The following is a 14,616-nucleotide window of genomic DNA, read 5'->3' as shown; positions in this document are numbered from 1 at the left end:
TGGCAATGAATGTTTGTGGCTTACCCTCCTTGTGAAGGGTGTCAATGATTGTCTTCTGGACAACTGTCAGATCAGCAGTCTTCCCCATGATTGTGTAGCCTAGTGAACCAAACTGAGAGACCATTTTGAAGGCTCAGGAAACCTTTGCAGGTGTTTTGAGTTGATTAGCTGATTGGCATGTCACCATATTCTAATTTGTTGAGATAGTGAATTGGTGGGTTTTTGTTAAATGTGAGCCAAAATCATCACAATTAAAAGAAACAAAGACTTAAACTACTTCAGTCTGTGTGCATTGAATTTATTTAATACACGAGTTTTACAATTTGAGTTGAATTACTGAAATAAATGAACTTTTCCACGACATTCTAATTTATTGAGATGCACCTGTATTACCTTTATCAAAGCACACATTTTGTGTTAGATATGCTACTTTGATAATGGTTGTGAAGCTTTATAAAGCTGCCCCAGATTATATTGTGGTAACTTTGAACACAAGTGTTTTTAGTGCTAAAAAAAGCTTGAAAATCTGCCACCTGGCCAGACTCACAGCAATCAGTATAATGGGTGTGTGTTTGTTGGGATGGGGGTGGGGTTCATCCTCTCAGCTTTTGGAAGACTGTTAAAATCATTCCTACGCCTCAGTATTGTACTACTGTTGTCTCTCTGTGTCACTTATTTTGTTCGGTCGTGTGGTTTCTAGCTGATTTTCTGGGGATGTAAGTGGGAGCAGTTCCATGTAGAATAAAAAGTGGCCGTTTGAAGACTGAAGTTCTGACAGTTTCTTGGATAGAGCAACAGTAAAAGGTTTTTCAGCCAATTATTTGGTCTCAGGGATCCATACAGCAGAGTCTGCTGCTTTAACTGTCTTTGCTAATTTGCTGCTTTGATGAATGTGAACTTAGAACAGATGTTTCACTCCATTTCCAACCCATTAAAGGGATAGTTTGGAGTAAAATTGTCTTGTCATTCACTTACCCTGATGTTGTTCTAGTCCTCTGTGACTTTATTGCTTCTGATTGCATTGCAGTGTCATAAAAGTGAATAAGGACTGGGATGGCCAAGCCCAAAATGACAGAAACCATCATTAAATGCTTGGATTGTAGCACAAGTCATGTCATGTGGACCACTTACAATACTTTAATGGTTTTAATGAAGTACCTGTTCCAGCTAATCAAGTTCCTCAGGCTCATTTGAAAACTACATGGTATGTATGTTGGAGCAGGGTTGGAACTAAATTCTGCAGGGCTGTGGCCCTCCAGGAACTGCGTTTTGCACCTCTGGGTTAACCGATCAAAAAATATATCTATAAAAATGTAAAAACATAACTATACAAATATGTTTGTAATTATTTTAAATTTCTATTGCTGTAAATACATAATGCTTATTTATTTATTTACTTGTTTTTTTATTGTTAATTTTAGATGTTTTTTTCTTTTTTTCTTACTTTGTAAAGCTTCAGCTTCAGACCCTTTTGACTGTAATTCCATGGAAAGGAGCAGCCCGTGCATTATGAAAAAATACTCTTGTCTGTAACATACCAAAAAAGGAAGTCATACTCATAAAGGTTGAGAGATAATTCCACTCATGATTTTAGAAACTGCATCTGTGATTGGATGATGAAATTGACTGATCTGGAATAACATTTAAGCTCCAGTCACCTGCACAGTACATTAGACAGCTCTCCGGAATACTCTATTCTAATTGGTCAATCAACAAGGCATTTTTGCCACAGAATAGCTGCTCATTGGATATTTTCTCTTTTTTGGACCATTCTCTGTGAACTCTAGTGATGGTTGTACGTGAAAATACCATGTAGATGAGCAGTTTCTGAAATACTCAGACCAGCCTGTCTGACACCAACAACCATAAAATACTTAAATCACTTTTTTCCCCATTCTGATGCATTCCCAAATGAGTTGCTGCCATGTGATTAGATATTATTAGATTAGATATGTGCATTAACAAGCAGACTGTAAAAGACAAAAAATTCTCAGAAAGATTAATTTTTAATAAGCCGAAAAGAATGCATGTCACACCTCTGTTTATCATTTTGCACTGGCTACTAATAGCTGCTCGCATAAAATTCAAGGCATTGATGTTTGCCTACAAAACCACCACTGGCTCTGCACCCTTTTACCTAAATTCATTACTTCAGACTTATGTGTCCTCTAGAAACTTGCATTCTGCAAGTGAATGTCGCTTTATTGTGCCATCACAAAGAGGCACAAAATCACTTTCACAGAATTTTAAATTAAATGTTCCCTCCTGGTAGAATGACCTGCCCAACTCAATCCGAGCAGCTGAATCCTTACACTGCAAAAAATGCTTTTCTTACTTAGATATTTTGTCAAAATATCTAAAAATTCTTAAATCAAAAAGGATTTTCTAGACAAGTAAAAATTGTTGTCTTGTTTTAAGAAAAAACATGTCAAAATTAAGTGAGTTTTTGCTTGAAACAAGCAAAAGAATCTGCCATCTTCAAGAATCGGCTAAAAACACATATCTTCCATCTTTATTTGACCCTCTAACTTCTAGCACTCTCTATTCTAATTCTATTCTTAAAAAAACTTGCCTCTTTTAGACTTGCACTCTATTCATTTACTAACTGCTTGCTTTCTTACAAAAAACTAACACTAGCTTCTCTATTATTTTTGTATTCTGTCTATTTCTTTTCTTTTTATTTATTATACAATCAACAAAAGCAAAAAAGGCCTCTAACACTAGCTTGCTCTATTCTTTTTCTATTCTATCTGTTTTCTTTTTATTTATTATATAATAAAAAAAAAAAACTGCGTTAAGCTAACTGAGACTTGTTATAGCACTTGCGTATCATTGCTCTTTTGTTGATTTTGATTGCTTCCATTGTCCTCATTTGTAAGTCGCTTTGGATAAAAGTGTCTGCTAAATGACTAAATGTAATGTAAATGTAACTTTACAATAAAATAAAATTAAATGTACAGTTTTTGGATTGAAAAAGAACTAGTCATCTTGTAATTTACAGATTTTAGTACTTCAGTAAGTTGGTATATCTACATTATATCAGTCAATGAAATATATGGTTTTATTACAAGTTTAAGTTCAAGTAAAGTTAAAAAAAATAAACAAATAAATAAAATAGAAAATGGTGCTACCGTATTTTTTATGGTAAAGTTCCAGCAACCACAGCTGCCAGTTTTTACTGTAAATTTAATGAATGTTGTATATAGGTGTTTCGTTATATCTTTTATGTACTTAACTTTTTGCACTTATACATTGCAAATACATTTATATAGATTGATTGAGTAAAAGATAAAGTGATGAGGAAGAGTACAATCAGTAATTGAGTAACTGCTGTTATGTCATTGACCTTAACTATATAGTTAGATGATAAAGACATTATGAAGTATAGGATAAAAGGTTCTTGAATTTGCGATTAATAAGTATACAGTTAATGCAAAAGATGACGTCCCATGAGAAAACTTGCACAGCAGTCTTTTGGAATTTGGGGTTATTCAGGGTTATGAGCTCCTGCTTTTGGACTCTTAATATAAATTTCTACCAGCAAAATTGATCAGCTACACTGTATTGTTTGTCAGTGAGATGGTGTAACAGCGTGATGAACCCTTCACAGCCCTGTGGTTGTTGGGCTGAAATACTGCACTGCTCACCACACCACACCACACAGAGGGAATATTTAATGCAATACATTCACAGAGAATATTTAGCCCATAAATTCAGCGAGAATATGCAATTCATATTCCTTCAGGAATGCACATTTTATTTGCTTAGTATAAGATTTTGTTTCACCATTTTCTGTTGTTTTACAGTTGTTCCTATTTGACAGCTGTACACATTAATATTTGGCGCAATATTCTTGTACATTAGTACAAGTTGTTTGTGATAATGCAGTCATCATCTAACCACCATGCAGTCCACATCATGATCATCCATTGTTGTGTCAACTAAATGGCCACACAGAGCAACCCTTGGGCTATGAAATCTCTATTCTCCTGAGGTTTGCAGCCAGACTGTGGATCCGGCTCAGTGCTCAAAGCTTTCAAATGGCACTTCAAATGTCACACGCTCAACACATTGTAAAAATGCAGTGTGTCACAGCACAATGACAAAGCTGTGTGTCAAATATTCTGTTGCAGTGCTCTTCACAAGGACTGTGGTCAACCCAGATTTTTCCAGCATGTTTTTGCATGTTTATAATTTGCATGTCTTTTATTGAAAACTCTCTCCCCTTCTGTGTCACCCATGTCTGCTCTGTCCAGGTACACAGAGGAGTACAGTATGGATTCAACCAATGCACAGTAAGTCAGAACGGAAGCGTGGTACCGTCTAGCATTTGGTGGCGAGTGAAATCTTATTAGGTGTCGTCACCTCTGTTTAGACTGGAAAGTCGTGACTCATTTACATTTAGCAGACACTCTTTTTATGAGTGATCTATTTAGCTACACAAATGAGACTGTGATAGAGGCTAATAAAATCTTTTCTGTACATATAGAGAACATACAAATAAACCTTTATGTATATATATATATATATATATATATATATATATACACTGTATATGTCCTGTACAACAAAACCTAGTGAAAATGAACAAGATTAGTCCAGCACGGATGAAGGAGGTGATTTCTATTTTAACTCCATAAAGCCTACTGTATCATATTTTGATACGCAGATTTCTAAGACCTCTGCATTATCAACACTATCAAAACTTTGCTGAAAAATAATTGTTGTACACAATCTTCTAGATGCTTTCTGTTATCTTAATCATAGTTTATGATTTTAAGCAAGTAAAATGCCTTAGAGCCACATATACTAAACGTGGGAAATTAGTGTGAGATCGCAATCATCCCATTAAAGTGCCAATGGGAGTGGAAAGTTCTGCGGCTGATCTACTGAAAATACGCAAATTAAAGAACACAGCTGGCTCATTTCCATAATAACCATCGCAATTGAGAGCAGCGCAAAGTAGGATCGCAAAAAAGCAGAGACAATGATAATCAGGTGTGGGTAATCTACTAACAACACAATATGGCAGGGGTGCCCAACCCTGGTCCTGGAGATCTACCTTCCTGCAGAGTTCAGTTCCAACCCTGATCAAACACACATGTCTGTAATTATCAAGTGCTCCTTTGGATCCTAATTAGTTGGTTTGGTTTGGTTTGGTTGTGTTTGATCAGGGTTGGAGCTGAACTTTGCAGGAAGGTAGATCTCCAGGAACAGGATTGGGCACCCCTGCAATATGGGTTAATAATTTGATTATTAAATAATGATGCAAATCCCAGTAAATTGATTTACTACCTTAGTAAATAACCTTGCATAATTCATTTAAATACTCTCCTCCTATAAATTTTGCATCTGAAAGGGAAATTTCCACAAATACATAGGCTTTAAAGGTGTCATGAACTGCCTTTGTTTTTTATTCATTTGTTCTGCTCTCTGAGGTCCCCTTATAAAGTTATCAAGATTTTTACATAAAAAACATCATAATCTAGAAGTAATAGGCTATTTTCTGTCCTGTTTTTAACCCTCCTCATCAGAATGCTCCATTTGAATAGGTGTGACGGACTGCAGATGATAAGTAAATGCCCACTGCTATGATTGGCTAACACTTGTGTATGTTTGACAGCCTACACCTTTCATAGATGGACACTGCTGTGCTTTAGGTTAAAAATGCATAAATATCAAGCGATATGTAATAACAGACGAAGCAATAGTGATCACGTAATAAAAACAGTTACTCACACTTGTGTATTATGTTGTGTATTGCTGTCCAATATAGTCGGCACAGCATTGTCTTTGGACCAAGGTCTTACTGACAGGGTCTGGAACTTAAAGGGTAATATATTGAATATGTTGTTACTATATGTTTTTATTTTTAGGCCATTCTAAACTCATTACACGTTCTTTCTTCAGAAGAACACAAACATGTGTTTGTTTGACCGTTCAAATGCAGTAAGCCATGAAAGAGATCTGAATTCAGGATTGCATGCTATCTGACAGGTGGCTTTTTGAGTGCGCACACCAGGTGTTTCTCAGTTAGCTCGAGTACCACAATGAGTTGGCTTATTGTGCTAAATAACTTTTCTCACCTTTTCTCATTCACGCATGTTTATTTATTGCTCTAACGTGTCAGTAACTTTGAACAGACCTGCACTATGTGGGTATACAGTATTTACATGTCGCAATATACACAGTCCATCAATAGATACTTTATATTGTACCAAATATATCATCATACTATTACCATCCAACTAGGGGTAACAATATTCAAACTGAAAAAAACTTTAACAGATTATCAGAGCAGATCAGTCATTTTAAAACATTCTATGAAGCAGAATTCCAAAAACAGTGTGAGTGATTGGGATTGAGTGGTACCGTGTCTTCTCCCACTCTCTCAAAATGCACAAATGGCCTCACATCCATAATATCCAGATTGAGTTTGCTCTGCATGCAAGCTGCATGCTGCAATACAAGACTAGCATGCATTTTGGACAGTTGATAGAATTGTAACTTGCACATCATTTTAAGTCATGCCAATTTAAACATTCAAGCTGTTTTAACCCATAAAGTAATCGCACACTCTCTGAGAGACGATGTGTCTTGATGAACCAAGATTTTTTTTTTTTTAAGATTTATTTTTGGCATTTTTGCCATTATTTTGATAAGATAGTAGAGTAATGACAGGAAGCAAAGTGGGACAGAGAGAGTGGGGAACAGGATCAAAGGTCGTCGAGCCGGGACTCGAACTCAGTCGAGCACTCAAACACTGCCCACAAGACGCCATTGATGCACCAAGATTAAAGGGGTCATATGATGTTGCTAAAAAGAACATTATTTTGTTCTTTGCGTGAACATTTGGGCGGTGTTATGCAAATCTTCCCACACAGTGACATAGACATGTGGGGGCGTGTTTAAATGAGGCATTTTAGGAGGGCGTGGACTAGTCTTAACTTTTATAAAGAATATCTCTTTGGGTTTGAGACTTTAGTCTTTGCAACTTTAGGGATCTTATCTATTCACGAACAGCTTGTAACACTCCAAAGAGAAAGGAAAACTTGAAATCGCATCATATGACCCCTTTAAATATGCACAAGTATAAATGAGATTTGAGAGCTACAGGGACAACGGTCAGTTTTTTTTTTATTTTTAGTTACCTTATATTACCCATTGCTGTAAGTACATGTAAGTGAACATAATGTAAAATATAGTGCGACCCTTGTTTCTGTAGTTATATATTTTGTTTCATATTAGGGAATCAATTGTTGACTCCTGGAGTCACACATGGTATGTACATTTCTGTTTGCTATGTATTGTGTATAGGGTTCAAATTAACTTAAATTCATATATTATTTCATTTGTATACAAAATATACAGCCACAAGATCCAAACAACCAAGCCAGTGGTGTAAGTAGCATGGCAAAACTCCAAAATGCAATTAGTCGTTCTATGTTCATAACACTCATAATTGAACAAGCACTCACAGAATACGTTAAACTATATTGTGCAACTATATCACATAAGAAGAGACCAGTTCCCTTTCAGTCGGTCACTCCGAGTCACGTCCATTACCCTGGCTTATCAGGCACAGGGCGTGCCCTGCCCGCTCAGGTTGCGAGCTCACTCTACTAGAAGTGTTGCATCCGGGCACTGGCTCGTGGCGCCTCACTGACAGATATTTGTAGAGCTGCGGGCTGGGCAACCCCCAACACATTCGCTAGATTCTATAGCCTCCGTGTGGAGCCGGTATCATCCTGTATTCTCACCTCAAACGGGTAGTGGCACGGAGAGGCCCCGGTTAGTGTAAGCGGGTTTCGTATGTGTATAATCCACGGTATAGCCTTAGAGCCCGTGTTCCCCGGCAGACTTCTGCCTGTCCATGAGGGTTATAATCACCTCCAGTTTCTCCATATACACCTAAACGGATGCTATATGTGTATTTGCTTCCGAAAACTTCTTCGGGATGGATGGGGCTTCCGCAGCGTCCCTGTTCCAAGTGGAGCGGGTACGTTTTCCCAGTGTTATCCAATCTCACTCAGTAAGGTAGTGCTTTGAAAAATGGTGAGTGGAACTACTTGTCCCGAGCCCCGGCCTACACCAGATAGGGGTGCAGCCGGCTCGCACAGGGCACTGCAAGTGGCAGCACCATGGCGCTTTGGTAGGGATCCCAATTCGATCCGACGTGACGTCTCCATTGCCTCCTTCAAGGAACGAGGGTTACCATACGTAACCGAGACGTTACCAGTAATGCCTAATTTCTAAACTTACAAAATAAATATTTTGATTTTATTACACCTATGCTAAGAAAATCTTGCTTTACAAAACGATGTGAATGTCCCCATTCTAACTTCTAGTGTTATTTCCCTTGGAATGCTCTGTAAAGTAGGCTGACATGAGCACACAGACTCTGAGTCTTCAATATTTATGCTCCGTGCAACTTTTCCACGACATTCTAATTTATTGAGATGCACCTGTAAATAGAGCTAACACAGTATCTGTCAGTTGGAGAGCTAGCGTACGTGGGTGGATTGAAGGTATATTTTGGGCCGCTCAAATCAAAAGAAAAAAAGATTTTTACAGAGACTATATTACTATCAGTTCAGCTATTACTGGCCAGCCCTGTTGTTCCATGTTGCCACGAAATGTTACGGATTTCCTTGCAATTATAATGTCAGTCTTTTCTAATGTGAGAAGCAGTTTTACAGTCAGGCAGAGCAATTATTTCTGGCACAGTGAAGACTTGCGGACAAGTTTTGTGTGTGTGGGAGTTGTGTGTCTGTTGATCCGTTCTTGCGTATATGTGAAATGCAGTCCTATTTCAAGAAGCTGGTATTGTTTGTTTTTTTCTAATGCATTACACCGGTGTAACGCCCCTGTGGACTGTTTGTTGTGGTTTCTTCGGCCTCCTGAGCCCCCTGATCCGCCATGGCAACCTGAGTCCCCTGTTCCGCCATGGCCTCCCGAGTCCCCGGCTCCGCCATGGCAACCTGAGCCCCCTGTTCCGCCATGGCCTCCTGAGCCCCCTGATCCGCCATGGCAACCCGAGTCCCCTGTTCCGCCATGGCCTCCCGAATCTCCGCCTCGGGCTCCTCCACCACCTGCTCCGCCACCGTTGGACGATCCTCCTCCTAGTCCCCCTCCGGCCCTCCCTCTTTTACTACGGTGCGAGGACGCACCTTCCGGGAGTACTGTAACGCCCCTGTGGACTGTTTGTTGTGGTTTCTTCCCTTTGTGTTGGTTTAGCCCGTCTAATCATTAGTTAATCACCGTCATTGTGCTCACCTGTCTGCCACTAATTATCCACCATATATTAGTTCCTGTCTGTCAGAGCTTTAGTGTCGGTTATTGTTAATGTTACCCCGAGTGTGTGTCTCACCTACCTGAACCTGCCTTGTTGTGTCTACAAAAAATGTCATTATTGGAATCCTTGTCGTCCTCGTCGTCCTGCCTGCCTCCACACACCCGTTTCCGTGACAACCGGTTGTTGTTTTATAATTGTAAACTTCTTTTTTTGACTTCAACAAAACAGTCCTCAGCTCAGTAAACATCTACCTTACAGTATGTGTGTCACCACAACCTGTTTTAACGGCATTGCCATGGAGACAGAGCAGGAGAAGCAGGAAACAATGGCTGTTCTCTAGGATATCTCTCTCTCTTTCTCTGCTGAATATGGTGCTCATAATTACTGCCTGCAATATACATCATGTCATGCCCTCGACAAGTGTAAAGGGCTTTGAGAAGCTCTAGCCTACCATTAGTATGATGCTTGTGACATCACAAATAGCAAACATACTCAGTATAATGATCCCCATAGTGAACGTGTACCACAGTGATTTCAGTTTTTAAGGGCAACTGAAAGTGTAAAAATCATGTATTATTCAAGCTTTATATGCACAGCTTTTATGACATAATATGCGTTATCACCAAGAAATGTGCATTAGTGGAGTAATTAGAAGCAAGAATGGTTATATGGAAAAAGCAGAAGGGTTTTACCAAAGGAATTTCTATATTATATTTTGTCCCAAAATTAAAAGAAAAAAAAAAATGTTAATTAAAAAAGTACAGACTGTAGCATTTTGAAATAATTTTTTTATTATTAAAGATCTGTAAATTATTCAAGGTGTGTGTGTGTGTACTTATTTATGCTACATTGTGGGGACCAAATGTCCCCATAAGGATAGTTAAACCTGAAATTTTTGACATTGTGGGGACCGGCCTGCGTGTAACTGCTGAAAGTGTAACAATGCAAACAGGTTTTCTGTTAGGGAAAGTCCCCACAATTCACAGAAACAAACTTGTGTGTGTGTTCTTTTTTAGACCATGCATAAAATGTCTCTATGGCTGACAGATATGACTGAAATACCAGTAGGTGTCCTGGGAAATTGCACGTCTCTGTCACAGATGTGAGCGCTGTATTTTCACTCTGCTGCGAATCATTAGCTGCGTCAAATCACATACTGTCAAATGTACAAATGACTTCTCAACTATAAAGTATATTCTGTGCATGTCAGATTTCAGAATCTCTTTGGAAGCAATGGGAATGTTTTCACCTTGTGTTTTATGAGGGTATTTGGATATACTACATTTTTTGTAGTGGTGTTTGCATACTATATACACTACGGGTCAAATTATGATTTTTTTAAATCATAATATTAGTTTGGAATAATTATGATTTTTTAAATCATATTATAATGTAATTTCAGCATGGCCATCACAGGAATAAATTACATTTTAAAATATATTAAAATAGAAAACAGTTATTTTAAATTGTAATATTTCACAATATTGCAGTTTTACTGTGTTTTTGATCTAATAAATGCAGCTTTGGTGAGCAAATATTAAAAATTCGTAATTATTAAGCATTATTTTGACCGGTAGTGTAGTAAGGAAGTAGGCTGTGATGCTCAAATAGATTAGATGCTGTGATGTTTTGTATTTGGGATTCCTGGCCTCGGGGTTTCTGATGAATTGAAGACGGGTTTTGGATTGAGTGTGGTTGGATGACAGACAAAAACAAAATGACGGAAATTAACAAAATGGCAGAAATCACTTATAGCACCACCAAGTACACACTCCTATTCTCTGCAGCTTGCTTAAAAAAATGTTGGTTTTAATAATAAAAAAAAAAAAGTGTACTGTATCTGGGCAGAATTTTTTCAGTTTTCAGTTGTTGGTTTTTTTTTTCAGTTTCAGTTTTTATTGCAGAATACAAATAAAAAAATTTTTGTGAAATTATTTTTTGTATGCAAATATGAATTTTGCCAGGGTGGATCAGGCATGCAAGAGGATTTTACCCTCGCTGCCTGGCTAGGGCCAATATAGCCTGTGAGATTCTCTGGACTGACCCAGAACAAAGACGGGATGCTGAGGCGGAATATTTTTTTTTATTTATTTTTTTTTTACAGAAGAATAAATATTTAAAAAATTTGACATTTTAAAATGTGTGATTATCATTATAAAGTGTGATTACGTGTCCAAATATTTTGGGCGTAACTATATCATACATTTATTACCACTGCATGTAAAATGAGTTTTACAATATTGTTAAAACATCATTTTATTTCCTTTCCACAGGGTGCAGGTGGAATTTTATGTAAATGAAAACACATTCAAGGAGAGGTTGAAGCTCTTTTTCATCAAAAACCAAAGATCAAGTAAGTAAAATCTTTTGACCCTTTGAGCCATTTACAGCCAACAAAACAGAATCCATTACTGCAAGCATAAACAATACTCAAGATTTTTATGGATCTCAATATCACTATACATGCACATGTACAGTGCCTCCATATCTTTACCTTTTATGTGGCCTATTACTGGCTAAATCATCATAACAGCGAAGGTGACTTTGTTTTAACTGTTTGTGTAAATTTATTATGGTACTGTAAGTTTGCAGGATTGCCAGACTGCTGAATTATTTACAACACATTTTCCACATGGGTTTTCTATGGTATGAATAAAATTTTTTGTGAAATTATTTTTTGTATGCAAATATGAATTTCTTTTGATTTTGAGTTTTTCCCGAAATTCACCCAAAAGCATCTCATTAGTGATATGCATGATGAGCATCAATGTGATTAATCATTTTACAGCATCGTGTGGGTGGTGACACTGTAGATTTCGTGAAGCTACAGTGTTGTGTGTTTTGGGATAGATTCAAAGATGCTGTATTTTAGATCATAAAGGATGTTGCCGCAATATGATGATAATATATACGAATTCAAAATTATAGACACTGAAATAGTACTTAGGGAAACATTCATGCATAGATGGGAGAGGCTGATGTCTGCTGAGAGTTCATCTGAAGCACCACCGTTGCTAATGCTCCTTGTCCTAAAAGATTTGAAACGCTCTCGTACATCTTAAAGATGGATCTGGAGATTAAAAGAAGTTATTTACACTCTGGGCAGTTTTGTATGCTGCTGTTAAACAATACTCAAGATTTTTATGGATCTCAATATCACTATACATGCACATGTACAGTGCCTCCATATCTTTACCTTTTATGTGGCCTATTACTGGCTAAATCATCATAACAGCGAAGGTGACTTTGTTTTAACTGTTTGTGTAAATTTATTATGGTACTGTAAGTTTGCAGGATTGCCAGACTGCTGAATTATTTACAACACATTTTCCACATGGGTTTTCTATGGTATGAATCTCCACTTCATAATTTACTGTATTGCAGGTCTCAGAATACGCCTCTTCAACCTCTCCTTGAAGTTGTTAACATGCCTCCTTTATATAATCAGAGTCTCACTAGATGATCCAACTAACCAGGTCACATGTGCACGGTGAGTAAGCATGATATTTAAAGGGAAAAATATAATATGAAAATTCTGTCATTTATACATCTTCATATATACACTACCATTCAAAGGTTTGGGGTTAGTATGATTTTATTATGTTTTCGATACAGGTCCCTTATGCCTAATTTCTTAAAGTAAAAAACAGTAATATTTTGAAATATTATTAGAATTTTAAACAACTGTTTTCTATTTTATTATATTTTATAGTGTAATCTATTCCTGTAATGGCAAAGCTGAATTTTTAGCACCATTGCATCACTGAATTTTCAGCATCAAATGATCCTTCAGAAACCAATCCAACATGCTGATGATCTGCAGCTCAAGTAACATATTTTATTATTATCAATTTTGAAAACAATTGTGCTGCTTAATATTTTTTGTAGAAACCGTGGTGCATTTTGTCAGTATAGGAAGTTTAAAAGAACAACATTTATTTGAAATCTTTTGTAACATTATAAATGTGTTTAGTGTCACTTTTGATCATTTTTATGCATAATTGGAGAATAAAGTATTCATTTCTTTAAAAAAAAAAAAGTAATGACCCAAACTTTTGAATGGTAATCTTTTATTTCATGCAACACAAAAGATCATAACAGCACTCTTGCTTGTGTGATACTTCTTTTATACAACAGTCCATTTCAGCTCCACTTTGGGTTTCTTCCTCACTGATGAGATGATGAGAAAAAATGCTCCTTGTTCTGTGCAAAATCAGACAACTTCACTTCCACTCACATACTCTGGTCTGGAACGTTAACACACAACAGCAGAATGATATGAACAACAAAACCTCTCGCAACATTCCATGCAAAGTATCAGCAGTATTGAAACGCTGCTTGTCCAGTCATCTTAGAGGACTGGAACTAACTGCTGTATAATGATTTTACTTCAGCTCTTTCATGACATGACAACAAAGGCACCAAAATAAAACGCATTATAGTACGCCTCAAAAGCACTGCTTAAATTACTTGAGACCGACTCTTGGGATCAGCCCAGACTCATCAGTCTGAAGTGTCCATTAGAGTCGCTTTTAATACCAGCCACAAAAACCATTCATGGACAGCGTCTTTTAGTAACTGACAGAAAGAGAGAGCAGTGTGTACTTGTGTGCAGGCATGCTGGGAGATGAGAGGGTGCCCTACGAGCAGTAATCAAATGAGAGAGGCCATCTCATGCTGTCGTTTATGTCAGAGCCAGCAGGCATGACCCCTCAGTGTTTCAGTCCTGATGCCTTTCACTTTTATGTGTGTTATGTTCTAACTGCCTGTTATCGTGATTATAGGAAACATTGCACAAACATCACAGATGCTCTTTGCAGCAAAGCCTGTGGCAACTACACAACAAACCTGACCGCAGATCCCACACAAATAAACTGGTGAGACCTGTCTGCATATTTGATATTGTGATCATAAATCAAACTTATTGACTAATTAGGGTGTTTCTTTTTGAATATTTCCTTATGTGTTTGTGTTTCTTGTGATGTATTTTTGAAGGGAGTTAATATTTTGGGTGAATAGGAGAGTTCCTGTATGGGCGATACAGGTAGGTAGAGATTTTTTTTGTGATTCATGGAAAGAACCTTTTACAAAATATTTCTTTAAAAAATCTCTATTTTGTGGTTTAGAATCTTAATCTAAAAAAAAGCTTTATTGGCTTTATTGGATTTTTTTGTGTTAACCACTTTCATAGATTAAATATACAAGATCCATTACAAGAATAAACATATAGGCAGAGTAAATTAAAATATAAAAATCTTATGGAGAGGTGTGTGCAGATTGGCTCAATGTCAATATATTTAAATATTTGAAATAATATGAAT

At 37.1% G+C, this 14,616-nt stretch overlaps 1 protein-coding gene across 14 annotated transcripts in view; it reads left to right on the top strand.

Moving 5' to 3' along the window:
• Window positions 1-14,616, top strand: part of kcnt1b (potassium sodium-activated channel subfamily T member 1b) — an 86,036-nt gene that overhangs the window by 35,370 nt on the left and 36,050 nt on the right. For 11 of the 14 annotated variants that reach the window (XM_016501141.1, XM_016501135.1, XM_016501145.1 and 8 more), the window contains exons 2-6: window positions 4,257-4,295; window positions 11,569-11,648; window positions 12,680-12,785; window positions 14,080-14,172; window positions 14,291-14,339. In XM_016501141.1, the coding sequence (XP_016356627.1) occupies window positions 4,257-4,295; window positions 11,569-11,648; window positions 12,680-12,785; window positions 14,080-14,172; window positions 14,291-14,339 (367 nt within the window). The remainder of the gene's footprint in view (window positions 1-4,256; window positions 4,296-11,568; window positions 11,649-12,679; window positions 12,786-14,079; window positions 14,173-14,290; window positions 14,340-14,616) is intronic. The other 3 variants (XM_016501144.1, XM_016501142.1, XM_016501138.1) reach the window with 1 other exon arrangement.

This window comes from Sinocyclocheilus anshuiensis, unplaced genomic scaffold (assembly GCF_001515605.1).
Source record: "Sinocyclocheilus anshuiensis isolate Anshui unplaced genomic scaffold, SAMN03320099.WGS_v1.1 scaffold278, whole genome shotgun sequence".
NCBI lineage: Eukaryota > Metazoa > Chordata > Actinopteri > Cypriniformes > Cyprinidae > Sinocyclocheilus > Sinocyclocheilus anshuiensis.
This window is presented reverse-complemented; position numbering and strand designations above follow the sequence as displayed.